The following is a 22,430-nucleotide window of genomic DNA, read 5'->3' on the forward strand; positions in this document are numbered from 1 at the left end:
CCCTGGGCGAACTGATCAACTCTGAAGTGAGCTGAAAATTGTTGTTAATCCTTATGACAATGACCTGAATTTCCTTCCCCATCGCTGCATGTCACTGGGAATGAATCTCACTCTGTCCAACTCCCCATTTATTCAGGGACTATCAGTATTTATTAAATAAAGTGCTGTCTGTGTGAACCTTTAATATCCCTCAGTCCAGTCTCATTCCCTGATGATCAGAATTACCCTCCTGGAGCTCAGTGACCGGACCCATCATGTTTGGAGAAACTTGTCTCATTTCTGCAGCTCCTTAAATCCCAGGTTTATTGGGAATGGGGCGATTTCCCCCAATTAAATGATAAAGCGGTGATTCCTTGTACTTTATACTCTATGCATCATATCAATCTGTATAATATCTCGGGGCGAGTTATATTGTGAAATGGCACTAACTGCTGCTGTATAATCCACCCCCAGGATTTGATGTAACAAGGAGAGTTTATTCTGTCCCGTTACAAGGTTTAAATGTCCCTGTACTCCTTGTTTTTAGGGGAGGGGAGTCTCTCACTTTACTCCCCATTAAACTGACTCTACATGTATTCCAGGTTATCCTCCCCGAGCGGGGCCTCACACACGGGGCGGATTATGTGGAATTCACGGGTTCACTGCCCCCGGTTTACCCAGGAGCCACCCGCTGTGTGCGAGACCCTCACCGCTAGCCAGTGTGTGTCTGTGCCCCGGGACTAATACCCCACACCACGCTAGATTGGAACCTTGTTACCGGCAGATTGAAGATCCTGAATATCAATCTTGGCTTAATGTTCAGGTCTGTGAATAATTGTAAACATTTACAGCTGAAAGAATTCCCGATCCCCAATATTCCCAAACCAGGAAACTTCCCCCTCGACAAGACAAACCCTGCACGGTATTGGAGCAAATATCTCACAGTTAGTGATTTAAACTCAGGTTTCTGGCCTGTTTTCAGTTGAAATGGTGGACGTGGAAAACGTTTTAAATTCATTTGATCTTTAATGCCAGATTATATTTTGTTTACATTCCACTGTCCAGCCGTATTAAATATGATTTATTTTAATTAAATTATCAGACTCTCAGTGACATGTATTTACTGATCCAATAAAGATTGTAAAACCCCTACTTGTCCACAAGGATCCGTTCTGGATTCTCCAGTCCTTGGGGAATTACTAATCGATCCTCTTATTATTGGTCAATTTGTGTTCAATCTGCTTCTCTCTATTTAACTGAACTGTTTGTTTCCCTTCATTACGGAGCAACAACATAATCCGTGACTGTTGTACAATTCAGCCAACAGTGAGAGACAAATAAATAGTTACCTCAACACCCGGCATTTGTGCAATACGCGTCCCAGCCGCTGGAGTCCTTCACACTGAATGTTACAGCTCTCCAGATCGAGGTCTTTTATTTTATCACAGAATCGAATGACATGAGACAGGACCGCACAGTCAATCGGGGTCAATGTCAATCCACTAAATGTAAGTGTTTCCACAGATCCCACTGTGAGCCGAGCCAGTTCTGCATTCTGAGACTCAAACAGGTAATGCAATGTGTTCAGGAGGTTCCGTTTACCAGTTTCGCTCTGTATGTTCTCAATCTGTCCTTCAACCTTCTCCTTCACCCAGTCAATCACTCGGCAGGTGGTTTGATGAAGAAATTTACCCAGAAACTCCTCCAGGGGCCCAGCTGCACGTGGGGAGGAGAGACCAGCAACAAAATGGAGAAATATCTCAAATCGCCCATCTTCCTTGCTGTGGGATTCATGGAGGAGTTTCAGGATGTCCCCGGGATCTGGGGTCAGGAATTGGGCGAGTGCGGCTACAAACTCTTGGATGGTGAGGTGTGGGAATGTGTACACTACGTTCTGGGCAGAATCATCTCTCTCCAAAAGTTCCATCATGAACCCAGACAGGAACTGGGAAGGCTGCAGATTGTACTTGATCAAATCTCCATCTCTAAACACAATCTTCCTCTCGGAGACTCCTGTGAAGGCCATCTCACCGAGCTTCAGGAACACATCACGGGGGCTTTCAATCTCTAGACTGTGGTTTTTCAGAATGTTGTAGATATAGTAGGAATACAGTTGGGTGATGGTCTTGGGAACTCGCTGATGTCTCCTGTCTCTTTGTGTAAAGAAGGGACCCAGTGACAGACCGAGGATAAAGCAGTAGGAAGGGTTGTAGCACATGGTGTACAGGATCTCGTTCTCCTCCACGTGTTTGATAACAGCTGCTGCCACCGTCTGATCTTCAAAAAACTTGTTGAAATATTCCTTCCGTTCTTCACCAACAAATCCCAGGATTTCAGCCCAGACACTGATCTCAGCCTTTTCCAATAAATGTAATGCAGTGGGACGGCTGGTCACTAGCACTGAACATCCTGGGAGCAGCTTGTGCTGTATTAAACTGTACACAATGTCCGACACTTCACACCAGTCTTCGGGATCTGTGCACCTGTGTTGAGGTTCGGTATTTCTCTGATTGTCAGCAAAATCGATGCTGTCCCTGAATTCATCCAAACTATCGAATATAAATAGCAATGCCTCCGGGTTCTCCCAGAGCTTTCTCAGATCATTCCCAAAGTAAGGATACTGATCTTGTATCAGATTCCTCAGGTTTATTCTTTGGTTAATGACGTTCAAATCCCGGAATTTAAAGCTGAAAACAAATTGAAAATGTGGGTATATTTTCCCCGTGGCCCAGTCATGAACGATCTTTTGTACCAGTGTTGTTTTTCCAATCCCCGCGACTCCACTCACTGCCACTGAACTCCCAGATTTGGATTTGTTCCGGGAAAAACTGCTGTGGAACAACTCATCAGGTCGGATTTTCTCCAGTTCTCTCCGGAGATGTTTCTTTGTCCACTCTTCATGGTCTCGGCCTCTTGCCAGCAGTTCATGTTCTACAAGTGTCCGATCTCGAACAGTAGAAATGACCGTTAGCTCAGCAAATCGATCAACCAGCGGGAAAACCTTAACCTTCTCCTTTATTAGGATAGTGTTCACTCTCAGTTTTTCAGTTTGTGCTCGGAGTGTTTCTTTGTGTTTCTGTTGAACATCTTCAATTAGATCAGAGAGGAAACAGTTTCAATGTTAGTTATATTGACAAAGAAAGCTCCGACATACTATTCTGCTTTTCAGTAAAGTGTAACATGATCTATTTTGAAATGTTCATCGAGGACAGTTTGAAAACCGAAACAAACACTTCGTGAGGACCTTGGTTGAAATTTCAGGGTGAAGTTTCATATCTACACTAATATTTACTTCACATGGTGAGCTGGGTTCCGCTGGTGGTGAATACTATCTGCCCACAATGCACTGCTGACATCTCATTACAAATCCACATGTCATGCTGGTTATATGGCTCGTGGTTATAATGGATCAATGATTGAACCCCTCCCCTCACACCCAGCAGGGCTGAGCTTTGGTACAAATAGTAAATGGGGAATTGGGTAACACTGAGAGAGGGACAGGCTAACAATGTACTGCGGTTTGATCAGGTCTCAGATGGGCACTTGGGGAATTCTACATAGTTCCATTCAGCATGTCACGGGGAGAATGCTCCTGTCATTGTGACGGTAAAAGTGGATTAACAACAACATCTTGAATTCATATCACCTCTTTAACGTAGTAAAAATGTCCCAAGAGGCTTAACAGATGTTGGGGAAGTCCAGAACCAGGGGACACAGTCTTAGGATAAGGGATAGGCCATTTAGGACTGAGATGAGGAGAAACTTCTTCACTCAGAGAGTTGTTAACCTGTGGAATTCCCTACTGCAGAGAGTTGTTGATGCCAGTTCATTGGATATATTCAAGAGGGAGTTAGATGTGGCCCTTACAGCTAAAGGGATCAAGGGGTATGGAGAGAAAGCGGGAAAGGGGTACTGAGGGAATGATCAGCCATGATCATATTGAATGGCGGTGCAGGCTCGAAGGACCAAATGGCCTACTCCTGCACCTATTTTCTATGTTTCTATGTAATCAGAAAAGCATGAAACACCAAGCAAAATAAACAGATAGTAGGACGGGTGACCGAAATCTTCGTCAAAGAGGTAAAATATTATGTGAAAGGGGATAAGGAGAGGCAGGTAAGTTTGGAGAGGGAAGTCCAGAGTTCAGGGCCGAGGCTGCTGCGGACACAGTTGCTAATGGTGGAGGACTGAATAGCAGGGATGTGCAAAGGTCAACATTGAGGGTGCACAGATTTAGGAGGATTGCAGGCCTGGAGGATATTACAGAGATAGGGATTGTTGCAGGAGATTGTAGAGATAGGGAGTGTTGCAGGGCAGGAGGAGGTTACAGAGTATAGGGAGGGGTGTAGGGCTGGAGGAGAATACAGAAGTAGGAAGTGTTGTAGGAGGTTATAGAGATAGGGAGTGTTGTAGGGCAGGAGGAGGTTACAGAGATAGGGAGTGTTGTAGGGCAGGAGGAGGTTACAGAGATAGGGAGGGTTGTAGGGCAGGAGAAGGTAACGGAGATAGGGAGGGGTGTAGGACTGGAGGATATTACAAAGATAGGGAGTTTTGTAGGTGGTTATAGAGATAGGGAATGTTGTAAGGCAGGAGGAGGTTACAGAGATAGGGAGGGGTGTAGGAGGTTATAGATAGGGAGTGTTGTAGGAGGTTATAGATAGGGAGTGTTGTAGGAGGTTATAGATAGGGAATGTTGTAGGAGGTTATAGATGGAGTGTTGTAGGAGGTTATAGATAGAGAGTGTTGTAGGGCAGGAGGAGGTTACAGAGATAGGAGGGATGTAGGGCTGGAAGAGGTTACAGGGATAGGGAGTGTTGTAGGAGGTTATAGATAGGGAGTGTTGTAGGAGGTTATAGATAGGGAGTGTTGTAGGAGGTTATAGATAGGGAGTGTTGTAGGGCAGGAGGAGGTTACGGAGATAGGGAGTGTTTTCAGAGGTTATAGAGATAGGGAGTGTCGTAGGGCAGGAGGAGGTTACAGAGATAGGGAGAGATGTTGGGCTGGAGGAGGTTACAGAGATAGGGTAGGAGGAGGTTACGGAGATAGGGAGGGATGTAGGGCTGGAGGAGGTTACAGAGATAGAGAGTGTTGTAGGAAGTTATAGAGATAGGGAGTGTTGTAGGGCAGGAGGAGGTTACGGAGATAGGGAGGGATGTAGGGCTGGAGGAGGTTACAGAGATAGAGAGTGTTGTAGGAAGTTATAGAGATAGGGAGTGTTGTAGGGCAGGAGGAGGTTACAGAGATAGGGAGGGGTGTAGGGCTGGAGGAGGTTACAGAGATAGGGAGTGTTGTAGGAGGTTATAGATAGGGAGTGTTGTAGGAGGTTATAGATAGGGAGTGTTGTAGGAGGTTATAGATAGGGAGTGTTGTAGGAGGTTATAGATAGGGAGTGTTGTAGGAGGTTATAGATAGGGAGTGTTGTCGAAGGTTATCGATAGGGAGTGTTGTAGGAGGCTATAGAGATAGGGAGTGTTGTAGGGCAGGAGGAGGTTACGGAGAGAGGGAGGGATGTAGGGCAGGAGGAGGTTATGGAGATAGGGAGGGGTGTAGGGCAGGAGAAGTTTACGTAGATAGGGAGGGGTGTAGGGCTGGAGGAGGTTACAGAGATAGGGAGTGTTGTAGGGCAGGAGAAGTTTACGTAGATAGGGAGGGGTGTAGGGCTGGAGGAGGTTACAGAGATAAGGAGGAGTGTAGGGCAGGAGAAGTTTACGTAGATAGGGAGGGGTGTAGGGCTGGAGGAGGTTACAGAGATAGGGAGGGATGTAGGAGGTTATAGAGATAGGGAGTGTTGTAGGGCTGGAGGAGGTTACAGAGATAGGGAGGAGTGCAGGGCTGGACAAGGTTACGGAGATAGGGAAGGGCTTTAGGGCTGAAGAAGGTTACGGAGATAAGGAGGGATGTAGGGCTGGAGGAGGTTTCAGAGATAGGCAGGGTTGAAGGGCTGGAGGAGGTTACATAGATAGGGAGTGTGAAGTGGCTGGAGGAGGTTACAGAGATAGGGAGAGGTGTAGGGCTGGAGGTTACAGGGATAGGGAGCTATGTAGGGCTGGAGGAGGAGAGACTGGATCAACTGGGCCTGTATTCACTGGAGTTTAGAAGGATAAGAGGGGATCTGATAGAAACATATACAATTCTGACGGGACTGGACAGGTTAGATGCAGGAAGAATGTTCTCGATGCTGGGGAAGTCCAGAACCAGGGGACATAGTCTAAGGATAAGGGGTGGGCCATTTAGGACAGAGATGAGGAGAAACTTCTTCACTCAGAGAGTTGTTAACCTGTGGAATTCCCTGCTGCAGAGAGTCGTTGATGGCAGTTCATTGGATATATTCAAAAGGGAGTTAGATATGGCCCTTATGGCTAAAGGGATCAAGGGGTATGGAGAGAAAGCAGGAAAGAGGTACTGAGGGAATGATCAGCCATGATCTTTGTTGTAGGCATTAGGCACCTGCTAAATATATCTAAACTCATATAGGTTTAAAGTGGCCACATATAAAATGGCTGCCCAAGCATGATGGGAACTCCGTTAGTCAAGTAATGAACTGTTAGACTGAGGCTGACCGAGCAATGACCCTGTGAGGCCCACTACCGGGAATGCCTTGGATCATCCGCTTGAGACAAGATAACTATAACGAACCATTATAGTACCTGGTATGGAATGTCCTTAATCAAGGACTTCACACAGCAGAGCCCCGAGCAACAGAGATAAGGGGGGGGCCAACCTCACATAATGAGGTCATTAATCAGCCCGAGCTGACAAAAACCGAACATACAGCACCTGAGGTATCAGGAGAATTCTATTGGGTTAAAGAAACCTATATGTAATCTATAATCGTTATGATTGGATTGTGTCCAGCCGAAGTGGGCTGAGTAACTGTAATGAACTATTGTAAAACACATAAATATCGATGAATTTCTTTGTTCGGTGGAGTGGAGTGCCTGGAGTTGGACCAGAGGCTCTCTCCCCGCCGGCGTAATAAAAACCGTTTTGACGTTGGAACCGACCCAGAGTGTCGAGTGATTCTTGCAGGAAAACATTTGCGCTAACAGTGGCGTCACGAACAGGATTTCTCGGAGTCACTGGACGCCCATGGAAAAACCCGGGTGAGTATAAAAAAATGTTTAATTATAAAGGGTGTGGGAGGTGGAAGCCGGTTGATCGACACGAGGAGACGGTCTAATATCTCAAACACCTAGCCTGAGCCTGAATTAAGAGGACTTTAGTCCCACATGACGGCCAGGAACTAAGTAGGCGTAGGGAACACACTTAGACTGTGGGATCATGATACTGAGTGACACTTCCCGGACCCAGTAGTGTGATTTGAAAATATATCCCGGAGACCAGGCGGTGCACAGCGACCAACGGAAATCAAACCTGTGAACAGGGTCGGACCAATGGGCAGAGCGGTGGTAGGTAGTCGTTAAGGAGGCGTGGGGCACTGCGGGAATTGCTTGAACGCGTTTTAAGAATTGTATAAGTTTGTGTAACAGCAGAACTTGTGACCTGACAGTAGCCAGGAGACGGTCTACTACAAGTTACGCTCGGTAGAAAGCGGACCTCTGAGAGTAGATTCCTAACGGTTCTAGTCCTACCCAGGAATGGTCAATAAAACAAGTAACCTCGAGTGGGGACCAGAAGGGTCCCTTACCCACCACCTGGAGGAAAAACAAAAGAAACTAATTGAGAAGATGATTAAGTCAGGATGGGACCCCCAGGACCTGCCAGCAAATCAGCGGGAATGGTGGGAGAAGGAAAAGAAAGATAAAATTGAAAAGGCTGTGGTCTTGATACTGCGAGCCCATGTAAAACTAACAGAGGAAGTAAATCAATATGTAAGAAATTTTTAAAAAACCTGATAGTGATTATCTTAAGTGAAGTATGGATCCAAGAATAGAGCCGGCTAAACAATAAACTTTGTTGAATGAAAAGAGACTTTTGTGAATGTCTGTCTAGGAATAAGATAAAGAACAGAGAAGGGAAACTGTAATGCCTTTTAAAAAAAAAGAAGCCTGTGTGGGTGTGTCGAGGCTGCAGGCTGGGGAAGTAAGGTCCCATTTTTCCTTTGTGTAAAACCTTGACGCGAAAGTTTCCAGCTCAGTAAAGAGATTTTTACACATGCTGCGTCAGAAGCTAAAGCTTAAAAAAAATGTAATTTATGAGATACTGTATCACAAAATTGAAGTTACAGAGCAAAAGGTTAAAGTTTTTGATCAGCTTCTCAAACAGAAGTTAGGCAAAAAAAAAACAGTATTACCATATTTGACATTTTGTAATTCAACAATAAATATAAATTCTACAAAAGAGGAGCAGAAATTAGGATGGGAACAGTGAAGAATTAATTTTGTTGTGAAGGTTTCAAGTACCACTGGTTAAGAAAAGGCACAACAAAATGCGATACATTTAAAACAAAAAGTTAAATCTGATCTCTTTAAAAAAAAAGAAATAAAACTAAAAGGTTTGAAAAAAGATGTAACGTACTAAATAAGTGCTGAAAAAAATGTGTTTGCGATGGAAAAAGACATAACTTACTAAATACTAGTTGATGTTTGCTGTGAAAAAGATATTGGTTTAATTGGGAAAAGAAAAAAAAATTGGAAGAGGTAAAAGACACTCTACATTGATAATGATTTTAAATTACGAGAAAGTTTCACTGCAGTTTGAAAAGATTTCCAGAATAGACGGTGTTTATCAAGAAAAGTCCTGAACAGTCTAAACAAGCAGGAGGGTTTTTCAAATAACCGAGGAGAAAAGATCTAAGCTATGCGAACTCAGCAGAGAGAGAAATAAAACACAAGATTTGCCCAGTGAACGGAACCATTTAAAAAAAAACGAAATGTTGGAATGTATACAGCTTGTGTGAAAATTGGATTTCAGTCTCTCATTTAAAAAGAAATCCTTGGCAAGTACTTGAATTAGAAGTTTAGAAAATTTGGAGTTTAATCTAAAATGCTGTCTTTCCTGATGAGAAGATTTTTATGACCACTTTACTAATGATTTCTACTGTTTTAACGGATTCCTAATTTCTAAGCAAGTTTTGAAGGCACAAAGATTTGGATGATTACGCAAAGTCACGTAATTACATCAGACCTTCTTACAAACCTGTAAAGGAGTTAACCCTTTACATTGACAGCTGTTTTACACTGGACCTTACTAATTTGAATTTCTTACTAAAATAAAGAAGACTCACCTGACATGGTGAAATGGTGGGATAGTCAGAATAAAAATAAAACAGAACTAGCTGGTCAAGAGTTAAAAGCTAAGATAAACAGGCTGGAAGAGATAACGGGACTAGACGGATAGTGCAGTGTGCAGCCATAGCACCATCACCTGTGGCAATCGAACCAATGTACCCCACGATGGATAGGTGTAGTCCACAAACCCAACCTAACGGTAAAGCAGACAGCGATGTTTGGAGGAATAATGGTGGCATTGGTGTTGATTGGAGTTTGGATAATATTTAGATGGGTCAGCGTGCAGGCTCGAGCACAGCAGGCTCAAATGCAAAACCGATGGCAGCCCAGACAGGGACATGAAGTGATAGAGATGGTACGACTATAAAGAATATGGTTAACCTAATCCTTACCTTCGATTCCACAGAGTGACAGCGACACAAGTAGACCAGAACCTAACACCTGGTGACGACCAGGCTATCTGTTTAAAATTGCAGATAAAACACTCACCGAGATGGGACCGCGGCAACTGAGTCAACTCATAATATTGGGAACCTTAAGACCCACGCAAACACTGGATGATACCAACGGATTGCAGCGCACTCAGGAAATAAACAACTACATGAACTATGGAGTCTTGTTTAATTTAACGGATGGAATGTGCATCCCAGCAGCCAAGGACTGGAGCAAGGACAGGACTTATTTTAATGCGTGGCTACAAGTGAACCTGAATAAGGACAAAGTATGCGTGCAATGCTCCACGGGTACAAGGAGCAGTTGCATTGGGCGAAGGGAGGCCAAGGGGCTCGATAAATGTATTTGGGATAATTTGTGCACCTCCTGCCCAACCACAACCGTTAGTCACCCACAAAAAGGGAGTGGGGCTGTGTGGGTACTACGAGGAGGTAGAGGCTGCCGCAATATCATTGTATATATGCTTCTCACCCCCTCCGACACCGCGCCCCATAAGAACCACCACACAGCCTGAGGAACTGTCTTGCCCCATAACTATTAAGGGACCAGAAAATGGGATTGTAATGTTCAACGAAGGGGAATTATTGTATGATAATGTTAAGCATGAAATTGTGCCTGTCCTGATCAATATTTCAGGCATCCAGATGCCGGAATACTGTACGGAACAGTCAAGGAAAATGTACAATGTATTAAGTAAAGTCGTAATGCAGCAGGCTGCCGATGCAATGGGTGTCAGTAGATTCCGAGGACAGGGGTCAGCCCCCAGGATAAAGAGGGGAATAGTTAATGATATTGCTACCGGCTTCAATACAGGGACCTCCATAGTAAACTCGATCGATATACAAGGGTTAAATGAGAGGGTGGAACAGCTTAGAGGGGTGATGAAGGGGTTATTGGAGAGGGTGGAGCAAAACCAGGAAGACCAAGCCAACCTAGGAAAGGAGGGTGCCGAAATCCAGTTGGATGGCATCTCAGTCCTGGAAGCTCATGCCAGAACCATCAATCATCTCATTGATAGAGAAAAAGAAGGTACCGGAAAGCAAAGACAGGGGCAACTCTGTCATGCTTATGGTCTGTGGATGGTGGGACAGATCCACCACAATCTCGACCAGATCCAACACGGGGAAGTACCCGATTGGATAGACAGTTCCCATTTAGCTCAGTTGGCAAACCAGAGGGGGACACTGGATAATTGTACTCTGAAGGGACTGACCCGAGTATACCCAGCGATTCCAGATTGCCAGATGGGTGGGAAAACTGGGATAGGGATAGTCCTGATGATCCCTATAGCCACGCCGGACTCAGGGCCGTTCCCCCTATACCAACTAGAGAATATCGGAGTAATACGGGAAAATGTCTCCATGCGTTACTATTTGACCACCACCTCCGCCGAAACGACATACTTACCGGGATTTCCCGAACAGAATGCAAGCAAAGGGGGGAGATCACAGTATGCCCTCACCCGGTGGGCCGAGGGGAGCTAGACGAGTGCGGGTTCAACCGAACCGACGGGTGTGTACTAGAAATAGTGCCCGCACACAGACACTTCGCGAGGGCAGGCTACGGAGGGAAGGGAAGATACTGCGTCTCTACCACAGAGCGTTCATACCAGTATAATGACCTGCAGTGTCCAATACCACAGCCAAACTTTTGCTTTACGCCACTACGATCGGGCAAGCGCATATCACCCAGGTCAGGCGCCAGAAGCCCGAAGGTATCAATGTGACCGATCAGCTCCATGATCATTTGCAGGATTATGACGAGCCAGATCAGGTCCCTATCCCACATCTAACCGAGGTATTACGGGAATTGAGGCTCAGGGTGGGTCAATCCGTAAAGCTCTACCACCAACTGCAAACTAAAATTAGACTTACAAAATCAGAGTTGGTGGAGAAAGGTCTGGGACTGGGGAATAAATGTGAACATCCATCCTTGGATTCGAATAATTTCACACATACTGATCGGGATACAATTGATCTTAGCAATAACATGGGGCATAATGGTCTGCCAGGCATGCAGGCACCACGCACAACGAAGAGGGACCCATGACCGGTCCAGATACTAAACAAGCCTGTCTAATAAAGGGGCAGGAGGATTTGGCCTTCGTCAATTTGATTTAAGCAACCGGGACTCCTGAAACCGCTTGACTGGCCAGTACGTTGAGGCAGGGAGTACCGGGCCGTGCACAAAATCTAATAAAAGTAGGGCAGTCGGTTAAAGGGGGACTAGGACTAGTCCCTTTACCGAAAGGGGGGAATTGTTGTAGGCATTAGGCACCTGCTGAATATATCTAAACACTAGGCATTAGACACCTGCTGAATATATCTAAACTCATATAGGTTTAAAATGGCCAAATATAAAATGGCTGCCCAAGCATGATGGGAACTCAGTTAGTCAAGTAATGAACTGAGGCTGACCGAGTAATAACCGAGCAATGACCCTGTGAGGACCACTACCGGGAATGCCTTGGATCATACGCTTGAGACAAGATAACTATAACGAACCATTATAGTACCTGGTATGGAATGTCCTTAATCAAGGACTTCACACAGCAGAGCCCGAGGAAGTGAGATAAGGGGAGGCCTACCTCACATAACGAGGTCATTAATCAGCTGACAAGAACCAAACATACAGCCCCTGAGGTATCAGGAGAATTCTATTGGGTTAAAGAAACCTATATGTAATCTATAATCGTTATGATTGGATTGTGTCCAGCCGAAGTGGGCTGAGTAACTGTAATGAACTATTGTAAAACATATAAATATCGATGAATTTCTTTGTTCGGTGGAGAATGGAGTGCCTGAAGTTGGACCAGAGGCTCTCTCCCCGCCGGCGTAATAAAAGCTGTTTTGGCGTTGGAACCGACCCAGAGTGTCGAGTGATTCTTGCAGGAAAACATTCGCGCTAACAATCTTATTGAATGGTGGTGCAGGCTCGAAGGGCCGAATTGCCTATTCCTGCATCTATTTTCTATGTTTCTATGTTACAGAGATAGGGAGGGGTATAGGTGCTGGAGGAGGTTACAGAGATAGGGAGTGTTGTAGAGCTGGAGGAGTTTACAGAGATAGGGATATGGAGGGGTGTAGGACTGAAGGAGGTTACAGAGATAGGGAGGAGTGTAGGAGCTGGAGGAGGTTACAGAGGGAGCGGTGCAGGGCTGGAGGTGGTTACACAGATAGGGAGGGTTGTAGGGCTGGAGGAGGTTACAGCAATAGGGAGGGTGTAGGGACTGGAGGAGATTACAGAAATAGAGAGGAGTGTAAGGGCTGGAGGAGGTTATGGAAATGAGGGATATAGGTCTTGAGGAGGTTACAGAGATAGGGAGGGGTATAGGTCTTGAGGAGGTTACAGAGATAGGGAGGGGTATAGGTCTTGAGGAGGTTACAGAGATAGGGAGAGGTGTAGGGCTGGAGGAAGTTACAGAGATAGGGAGGGGTATAGGTCTCGAGGAGGTTACAGAGATAGGGAGGAGTGTAGGAGCTGGAGGAGGTTACAGAGGGAGGGGTGCAGGGCTGGAGGATGTTACAGAGATAGGGAGGGTTATAGGTCTTGAGGAGGTTACAGAGATAGGGAGGGGTATAGGTCTTGAGGAGGTTACAGAGATAGGGAGGGGTATAGGTCTTGAGGAGGTTACAGAGATAGGGAGGGGTATAGGTCTTGAGGAGGTTACAGAGATAGGGAGAGGTGTAGGAGCTGGAGGAAGTTACAGAGATAGGGAGGGGTGTAGGGCTGGAGGAAGTTACAGAGATAGGGAGGGGTATAGGTCTTGAGGAGGTTACAGAGATAGGGAGGGGTGTCACAGCAAAGGCCAGTCACAGGAACAGCTGGAGCAATGACAACATCTGCATATTACAGATAATCCCAAACCCGCTGCAAATTGTAACCTCACCCCACACATTTCAATGTCACATTTCAGTATCAGTGACAAGTGAAAATAACATTGAATTCTGTTTGCCTATCTGTTGAACTTTTCATCCCCAGATTCTAGAAATCGCTAAACTACTGGTCGAAGTAAAAGCTTCTGATAGTCAGAAACAAAATAATTTGATTGAAATCTTCCCCCAATCACCGACCTTTCAGCTGACTGGGAACTTCGGAAAAAAATTCTGTGGCTTTCATTTCATCAAATCGAAAGAAACCTGTTTAAATAAATTAATTTTCATCAAAGCAAATCTGTGCACAACATTATAAAAATATGTAATTTGGATGTGAGGTTGAATCCAGTGTGTGATTTTACAGTACCGTGTTCCTCGACTTCTCTCAGTACTTTGTCCAGCTTTGGTACCCCAAGGCGCATATTCACAAAGGATTCCCACATCACCCTTCGGGCCCCAGAGCCTTTCCCCATCACCATCTTCAGGAGAAGTTTGGAACTGTCCGCCCGCTTTCCCTGCTCCGTGAGCTCAGTGACTTTCTGTAAAGAATAATAATAAATATATTGATGAGCGGAGTGAAGGGCCTGTAGTTTCTACGTTAAATCTCATCTGTCACATCATAGCATCGTGGAAGTTTATAGCACGGAAAGAGGCCATTTCGGCCCATCGTGTCCATTCCGGCCAACAAGAGGCTATCAGCCTAATCCCACTTTCCATCTCTTGGTCCGTAGCCCTGCAGGTTACGGCACTTCAGGTGCACATCCAGGTACTGTTTAAATATGGTGAGGGTTTCTGCCTCTACCACCCTTTCAAGCAGTAAGTTCCAGACCCCCACATCCCTCTGCGTGAAGACATTTCCCCTCAGATCCCCTCTATACTTTCTACCAATTACTTTAAATTTATGCCTCCTAGTTGTTGACCCCTCTGCTTAGGGTAAAGGCCCTTTCTATCCACTCTATCTCGGCCCCTCATAATTTTATACATCTCAATCATGTCTCCCCTCAGCCTCCTCTGTTCCAAGGAAAGCAACCCAGCCGATCCAATCTGTCCTCATAGCTAAAATTCTCCTCTCCCGGCAACATCCTCATAAATCTCCTCTGTACCCTCTCCAGTGCAATCACATATTTCCTGTAATGCGGTGACCAGAACTGCACGCAGTACTCCAGCTATGGCCTAACCAGTGTTTTATCATCATCATAGGCAGTCCCTCGAAATTGAGGAAGACTTTCAAGTCTCTGAGCCATACTCCAGCTGTGGCTCAACCTGTATTATACAGTTCAAGCATAACCTCCCTACTCTTATATTCTATCATTTGGCCAATAAAGGCAAGCATTCCGTATGCCTTCTTAACCACCTTATCCACCTGGCCTGCTACCTTCAGGGATCTGTGGACATGTACTCCAAGGGCCCTTTGTTCCTCTACACTTCTCAGTATCCTCCATTTAATGTGTATTCCCTTCCCTTGTTAGCCCTCCCAAAAAACATGTCCGCTCATTTCTTCCTGAAGTCTGTCGCTCCCCAATGTTATGTATGTAAACACGACCAATGTGTAAGACTTGCCACCAGGAGGCGCAGCTGTGGGAGACCCAAGAGTTACCTGCACACCCTGGAAAGCAGGTATAAAAGGCAGACTACCTTGCTGTCTCCTCACTCTGGAGTTACAATAAAGAGACCAAGGTCACAACACTTTTGTGGAGTTATTCTAAACGTAACCCCCTCCTCACTGTTCACTATATTTCCAAGTGTTTCATCTGTAAATTTTGAAACTGTGCCCTGTACACCCACGTCCAAGTCATTAATATATATTAATAAAAGCAGTGGTCCCAGTACTGACCCCTGGGGAACACCACTGTATACCTTCCTTCAGTCCCAGAAACAACCGTTCACCACTAGGCTCGAGGGGTGAAATTGCACCGTTTTATAGCCCCATTAGCACATCCAGGGGGACTCACAAGGCAGTTTTTGCCCAGGGGAGGGGGCGCTACCTCTTCACTGGAAATTACCCAGAAGGTGCTGCAGGCACTGCCATGGCAATGTCGCGCCCCACAGTTAGCATCCCAGGCCACCGTACAACCAGCGGTAACGTCATCCCCACGCGCGGCGACCCCTTACGGCCCTGCGGGGGTAATTGCCATCGTGTAGCCCTGCACTCCGTCTTGGGGTGCTGGTCTCTCGTGCCCCTGGTGGCCCAGTGGTGGCCATCAAAGGGCCATGCAGAGCGCGTAGCTGCTGTTTAAATCGAAGGGGAGGGGGGCGTTGTAGTGTCTGAGCGGTATGGATCATCCGGGCAGCACTTGACTTAGTGCCGCAGTAGCACCCAGGGAACCGCCCCCAAAGGAAGTGGAGCACCGCAGATACTCTTTGAGGGGCAGTAGGCCCAATATGTCAGGGGAAGGACTAACGTGCCGGGTGCTAAAAGTCCCAGCCCCGGAAGGTTAACGCCCACAATGGGGGTACGGGGCAATTTCACCACCTCTGTTTCCTGTCACTTGGCCAATTTCATATCCATGCTGCCACTGTCCCTTTATTATATCCCGTGATAAGATCAATGTCACCCAGTTTATTGAATTTGATACTTTTTATTCCGTTGAAGATCAAGAGCAGGGTAGTTAATTTAATTTCAATTAGTGTTGGTTACCGATTGGTTTTTTTGACATTAACTTCGCCAGTTGATTTGAAATGGATGACTCTGTTCAGCAGATTATTGCGTAGCATGGTATATGTCCTGTATCCTACAAGGCCACTATTGGTACTATCACAAGGTGTGCCACCAGAGGGCTTGGAGGTTACCTGTACAGGTGTGCCTGGCCTAGTATAAAAGGCAGGCCACCAGGTGTGATCCTCACTCTGGAGTTATCAATAAAGGACTAAGGTCACTACAGTTCAAGTACAACACACATAGAAACATAGAAAATAGGTGCAGGAGTAGGCCATTCGGCCCTTCGAGCCTGCACCACCATTCAATGAGATCATAGCTGATCATTCCCTCAGTACCCCTTTCCTGCTTTCTCTCCATACCCCTTGATCCCCTTAGCCGTAAGGGCCATATCTAACTCCCTTTTGAATATATCCAGTGATGTGGCATCAACAACTCTCTGCGGCAGGGAATTCCACAGGTTAACAACTCTCTGAGTGAAGAAGTTTCTCTTCATTCAGTCCTAAATGGCCTACCCCTTATCCTAAGACTGTGTCCCCTGGTTCTGGACTTCCCCAACATCGGGAACAATCTACCCGTATCTAATCTGTCCCGTCCCGTCAGAATCTTGTATATTTCTATGAGATCCCCTCTCATCCTTCTAAACTCCAATGTATTAAGGCCCAGTTGATACAGTCTCTCCTCATATGTCAGTCCAGCCATCCCTGGAATCAGTCTGGTGAACCTTCGGTGCACTCCCTCAATAGCAAGAACGTCCTTCCTCAGATTAGGAGACCAAAACGGAACACAATATTCCAGGTGTGGCCTCACCAAGGCCGTGTACAACTGCAGTAAGACCTCCCTGCTCCTATACTCAAATTCCCTAGCTATGAAGGCCAACATACCATTTGCCTTCTTCACTGCCTGCTGTACCTTATGCTGACTGATGAACTATGACACCCAGGTCTCGTTGCACCTCCCCTTTTGCTAATCTGCCACCATTCAGATAATATTGTGTCTTCGCGTTTTTGCCCCCAAAGTGGATAACCTCACATTTATCCACATTATACTGCATCTGCCTTGCATTTGCCCACTCACCTAACCTGTCCAAGTCACTCTGCAGCCTCTTAGCAGCCTCCTCACAGCTCACACCGCCACCCAGTTTAGTGTCATCTGCAAACTTGGAGATATTACACTCAATTCCTTCATCTAAATCATTAATGTATATTGTAAATAGCTGGGGTCCCAGCACTGAGCGCTGCGGCACTCCACTAGTCACTCCACTAGCCATTCTGAAAAGGACCCGTTGATCCCGACTCTCTGCTTCCTGTCTGCCAACCAGTTCTCTATCCACGTCAGTATATTACCCACAATACCATGTGCTTTGATTTTGCACACCAATCTCTTGTGTGGGACCTTGTCAAAAGCCTTTTGAAAGTCCAAATACACTACATCCACTGGTTCTCCCTTGTCCACTCTACTAGTTACATCCTCAAAAAATTCCAGAAGATTTGTCAAGCATGATTTCCCTTTCATAAATCCATGCTGACCTGGACCGCTGCCTTGTGGAGTCATTATCAGAGCACCTAAAGACATAACAATTGGTGACGAGACTTTCACGTGAAAATGGCTACCCTTGGTACGTTGCAGCATTCGTCGATGGTGATGATTGGAGAAGCTCGACCATTTCTTCACAGCAAACGACCTGGCAGGAGACAACCCGGCCACACTGACCAGAAAGCACAGAGCTATCCTGCTGACCAGTTGTGGGCCCACCGTCTGTGGCCTCGTCAGGGACTTGCTGGCACCAGTGAAGACAATGACCAAGTCGTACAAGGAGCTCATAATACTGATCCATGAGTAACTCAAGCCCAAGGAGAGCATCCTCTCAGCCAGTCACCGGTTCTACACCCACCGATGGCCCGAAGGCTAAGAAATCGCGAAATATGCGGCAGACCTCAGGAGGCTGGTGGTACCATGTGATTTCAGCGATCACCTCACCGAAGCGTTGCGGGACATTTTTGTCATTGGACTCGGCTATGAGGGCCTTCTTCATAAGCTACTGTCGGTGGATACCACAGTCACACTGCAGAAGGCCAGCTCTGTGAGCCAGGCATTCATGACCTCGACCTACGGCTCTCGGCAGATGACTTACCCTCAGGACTCAAACCCAGCAGGTACTGTGCACAAAGTGGTGTCTTTTAGAGGCTGGACTGTAGAGCGCGAACCTTCTCAGGGAAGAGAGAACAGGCCCCAGAGTCCGTTAACTCAGAGTCCGCCAAGGGGGGCTAATTGAGTAGCTCCATGCTGGCGTTGTGGAGGGAATCACAGGGCTCACCAGAGCCGTTTTAAAGACAATGTATGCAAAGGCTGCAGCACAAAGGGGCACCTCCAGCAAATATGTAAGAGAAATATGACTCACTGTGTTGATGAGGAGTCTGCAGATGGCCATGAATCCACCGCGGATTATGAAACGATAGGCAGAAAGGCAGCCCAGCCCCAAGGGGAGGTACATAACATGTTTACCTGCACCACCGAGTGTTCCCCGTTGAGGATGGAAGTCGAGATAGATGGTGTTCCAGTCTTCATGGAAGTTGATACAGGGGCGAGCCAGTCAGTAATGAATCAAGAAGCCTTTGAGAGGCTGTGGGACAATCAAGCTGAATGACCCAAGTTGGTCCCGGTTCAGGCAAAGCTGTGCACTTACACCGATGAACTTATCCCAGTCCTTGGTAGCGCAGATGTTAAGGTACTCCATGATGGCACGGTGCACAAGCTACCTCTGTGGATTGTTGCAGGTGATGGACCAATGCTACTCAGATGAAGGTGGATGGAGAAGATCCATTGGAAGTCGGAAGACTTCACCCCTCCAGCGATCGATGTCCCCTGCGCTCAGAGGCAAAGCAAGCCCCCACCTGAGGTTGGATCCGGCACCAGAGAGCAGACCAGCACAGCACCCGAGGCACAGACCGCTCAGCACGACTGCGTGGAGATGATCCAGTTGAGACGACCTGAACGCACTTTCCAGGCTCCAGTGGCAGGACTCCTGAGGAAGAAAATCGGATCCAAAGGCGACTCCCCAGATTCAGTGGCAGAACCCGGGGAGAAGAGGATCACTGCAGTCGACATTGTGGATAGAGGAAAGATGGCGGCCAGACCACGAGCTGCAGCGCTGATGGAGCAACACGTGGTACCAAACGGAGAAAAGGATTGGGGTAAAGATAGCAAGGCCCTCTTAAAGGAGGCCTGCAACCCACCACACTTAAAGGGACAGTTCCACACACTTAATCAATGTAAGAGCAACTGTGAGTTAGAGATAAAATGTGTAAGTGATGATCAGAATTGTGTACATGCAATAAGCAAGGAGCTACAGGGTATTCACAATAAGTAATGAAATGTTGTGTGATGTAGGCTTTCAACTGCATACAGCCAATGCAGCGGGCAAACACCCATCAGGAGCACACAGGTCCAGCGAGCTACCCAACGCTGTAGCCTGCGTCCCTGGGACCAGAGTTATGCACCATGGAGTGTGGCCACAAGCAGCCAATACACACGAGCTGCAGAGCAAGCGATCTCAAGAGGGCAACAGCACCGGTATCGATACCCTGCCCCTGATCGGCTCCACCTCTCAGGCACCCGATGGCACCAACCGCCACGAGCCTGAAAGAGCAGACTGTGCTAAGGCGCAGCCCCCAGACCCCATCAGCACCAAGGCCATACCCGAGAATGAAGGGTCACCCGCTACACTCCTCCCAAAGGGGACCGGGACCAGCCAGGATCCCAAACCAAACAAGGCCCAGGCCAGCGAGTCAGCAGTTCCCTGTGCACTGTTGGACGACTGCCCCTCAGGGAGCAGCAGTGACCCAGAGTGCAAAGAAAGGACAGGGAGGTCACAGGCTTCAGTAAACCTACCCAACGCTAGGAGCAGCAGCAACAGCCCCGAGAGCAGGCAACTTGAGCCAACCGGGTTCCCACTGCCAGCACTAGGCACCGCACCATCACCAGACTGCATGGACACAGACACATAGAAAATAGGTGCAGGAGTAGGCCATTCGGCCCTTCGAGCCTGCACCACCATTCAATGAGTTCATGGCTGAACATGCAACTTCAGTACCCCATTCCTGCTTTCTCGCCATACCCCTTGATCCCCCGAGTAGTAAGGACTTCATCTAACTCCTTTTTGAATATATTTAGTGAATTGGCCTCAACAACTTTCTGTGGTAGAGAATTCCACAGGTTCACCACTCTCTGGGTGAAGAAGGTTCTCCTCATCTCGGTCCTAAATGGCTTACCCCTTATCCTTAGACTGTGACCCCTGGTTCTGGACTTCCCCAACATTGGGAACATTTTTCCTGCATCTAACCTGTCTAAACCCATCAGAATTTTAAACGTTTCTATAAGATCCCCTCATTCTTCTGAACTCCAGTGAATACAAGCCCAGTTGATCCAGTCTTTCTTGATATGTCAGTCCCGCCATCCCGGGAATCAGTCTGGTGAACCTTCGCTGCACTCCCTCAATAGCAAGAATGTCCTCACTCAAGTTAGGAGACCAAAACTGTACACAATACTCCAGGTGTGGCCTCACCAAGGCCCCGTACAATTGTAGCAACACCTCCCTGCCCCTGTACTCAAATCCCTTCGCTATGAAGGCCAACATGCCATTTGCTTTCTTAACCGCCTGCTGTACCTGCATGCCAACCTTCAGTGACTGATGTACCATGACACCCAGGTCTCGTTGCACCTCCCCTTTTCCTAATCTGTCACCATTCAGATAATAATCTGTCTCTGTTTTTACAACCAAAGTGGATAACCTCACATTTATCCACATTACACTTCATCTGCCATGCATTTGCCCACTCACCTAACCTATCCAAGTCACTCTGCAGCCTCATAGCATCCTCCTCGCAGCTCACACTGCCACCCAACTTAGTGTCATTCGCAAATTTCGAAATACTACATTTAATCCCTTCAAAGTTACCCTTTAAGTTCTGGACCATGGTCTCTGAATTAACTGTTTCATTCTCCATCCTAATGTAGAATTCCACCATATTATGGTCACTCTTCCCCAAGGGTCCTCGCACAACGAGATTGCTAATTGATCCTCTCTCATTACACAACATCCAGTCTAGGATGGCCAGGCCTCGAGTTGGTTCCTCGACATATTGGTCTCGAAAACCATCCCTAATAAACTCCAGGAAATCCTCCTCCACCGCATTGCTACCAGTTTGGTTAGTCCAATCGATATGTAGATTAAAGTCGCCCATGATTACTGCTGTACCTTTATTGCACACACCCCTAATTTCTTGTTTGATGCTGTCCCCAACCTCACTACTACTGTTTGGTGGTCTGTACACAACTCCCACTAGCGTTTTCTGCCCTTTGGTATTCCTTGGCTTCACCCATACAGATTCCACAACATCCAGGCTAATGTCCCTCCTTACTATTACATTAATTTCCTCTTTAACCAGCAACGCCACCCCGCCTCCTTTTCATTTCTGTCTATCCTTCCTAAATGTTGAATACCCCTGGATGTTGAGTTCCCAGCCTTGGTCACCCTGGAGCCATGTCTCCGTGATGCCAATCACATCGTATCCATTAACGTCTATCTACAGTTAATCCGTCCACCTTATTCCGAATACTCCTCGCATTGAGGCACAAAGCCTTCAGGCTTGCCTTTTTAAACACACTTTGACCCTTTAGAATTTTGCTGCAAAGTGACCCTTTTTGTTTTTTGCCTTGGGTTTCTCTGCCCTCCACTTTTACTATTCTCCTTTCTGTCTTTTGCTTCTGTCTCCATTTTGTTTCCCTCTGTCTCCCTGCATTGGTTCCCATTCCCCTGCCATATTAGTTTAACTCCTCCCCAACAGCACTAGCAAACACTCCCCCGAGGACATTGGTTCCAGTCCAGCCTAGGTGCAGTCCGGTTTGTACTGGTCCCACCTCCCCCAGAACCGGTTCCAATGCCCCAGGAATTTGAATCCCTCCCTGCTGCACCACTGCTCAAGCCACGTATTCATCTGAGCTATCCTGCGATTCCTACTCTGACTAGCATGTGGCACTGGTAGCAATCCCTAGATTACTACTTTTGAGGTCCTACTTTTTAATTTACTTCCTAGCTTCTTAAATTCGTCTCGTAGGACCTCATCCTGTTTTTTACCTATATCGTTGGTACCAATGTGCACCACGACAACTGGCTGTTCACCCTCCCTTTTCAGAATGTCCTGCACCCGCTCCGAGACATCCTTGACCCTTGCACCAGGGAGGCAACATACCATCCTGGAGTCTCGGTTGCGGCCG

The 22,430-nt window shown here is 46.9% G+C and overlaps 1 protein-coding gene across 1 annotated transcript in view; it reads right to left on the reverse strand.

The window, feature by feature from the left end:
• The window catches only part of LOC139228318 (NACHT, LRR and PYD domains-containing protein 3-like), a 75,983-nt gene that overhangs the window by 35,644 nt on the left and 17,909 nt on the right, over window positions 1-22,430 (reverse strand). Inside the window, exons 3-5 of the mRNA XM_070859504.1 lie at window positions 13,866-14,037; window positions 13,697-13,762; window positions 1,329-3,066 (exon numbers count right to left, since the gene is read on the reverse strand). Of these exons, the coding sequence (XP_070715605.1) occupies window positions 1,329-3,066; window positions 13,697-13,762; window positions 13,866-14,037 (1,976 nt within the window). The remainder of the gene's footprint in view (window positions 1-1,328; window positions 3,067-13,696; window positions 13,763-13,865; window positions 14,038-22,430) is intronic.

This window comes from Pristiophorus japonicus, chromosome 2, assembly GCF_044704955.1.
Source record: "Pristiophorus japonicus isolate sPriJap1 chromosome 2, sPriJap1.hap1, whole genome shotgun sequence".
Lineage (NCBI taxonomy): Eukaryota > Metazoa > Chordata > Chondrichthyes > Pristiophoridae > Pristiophorus > Pristiophorus japonicus.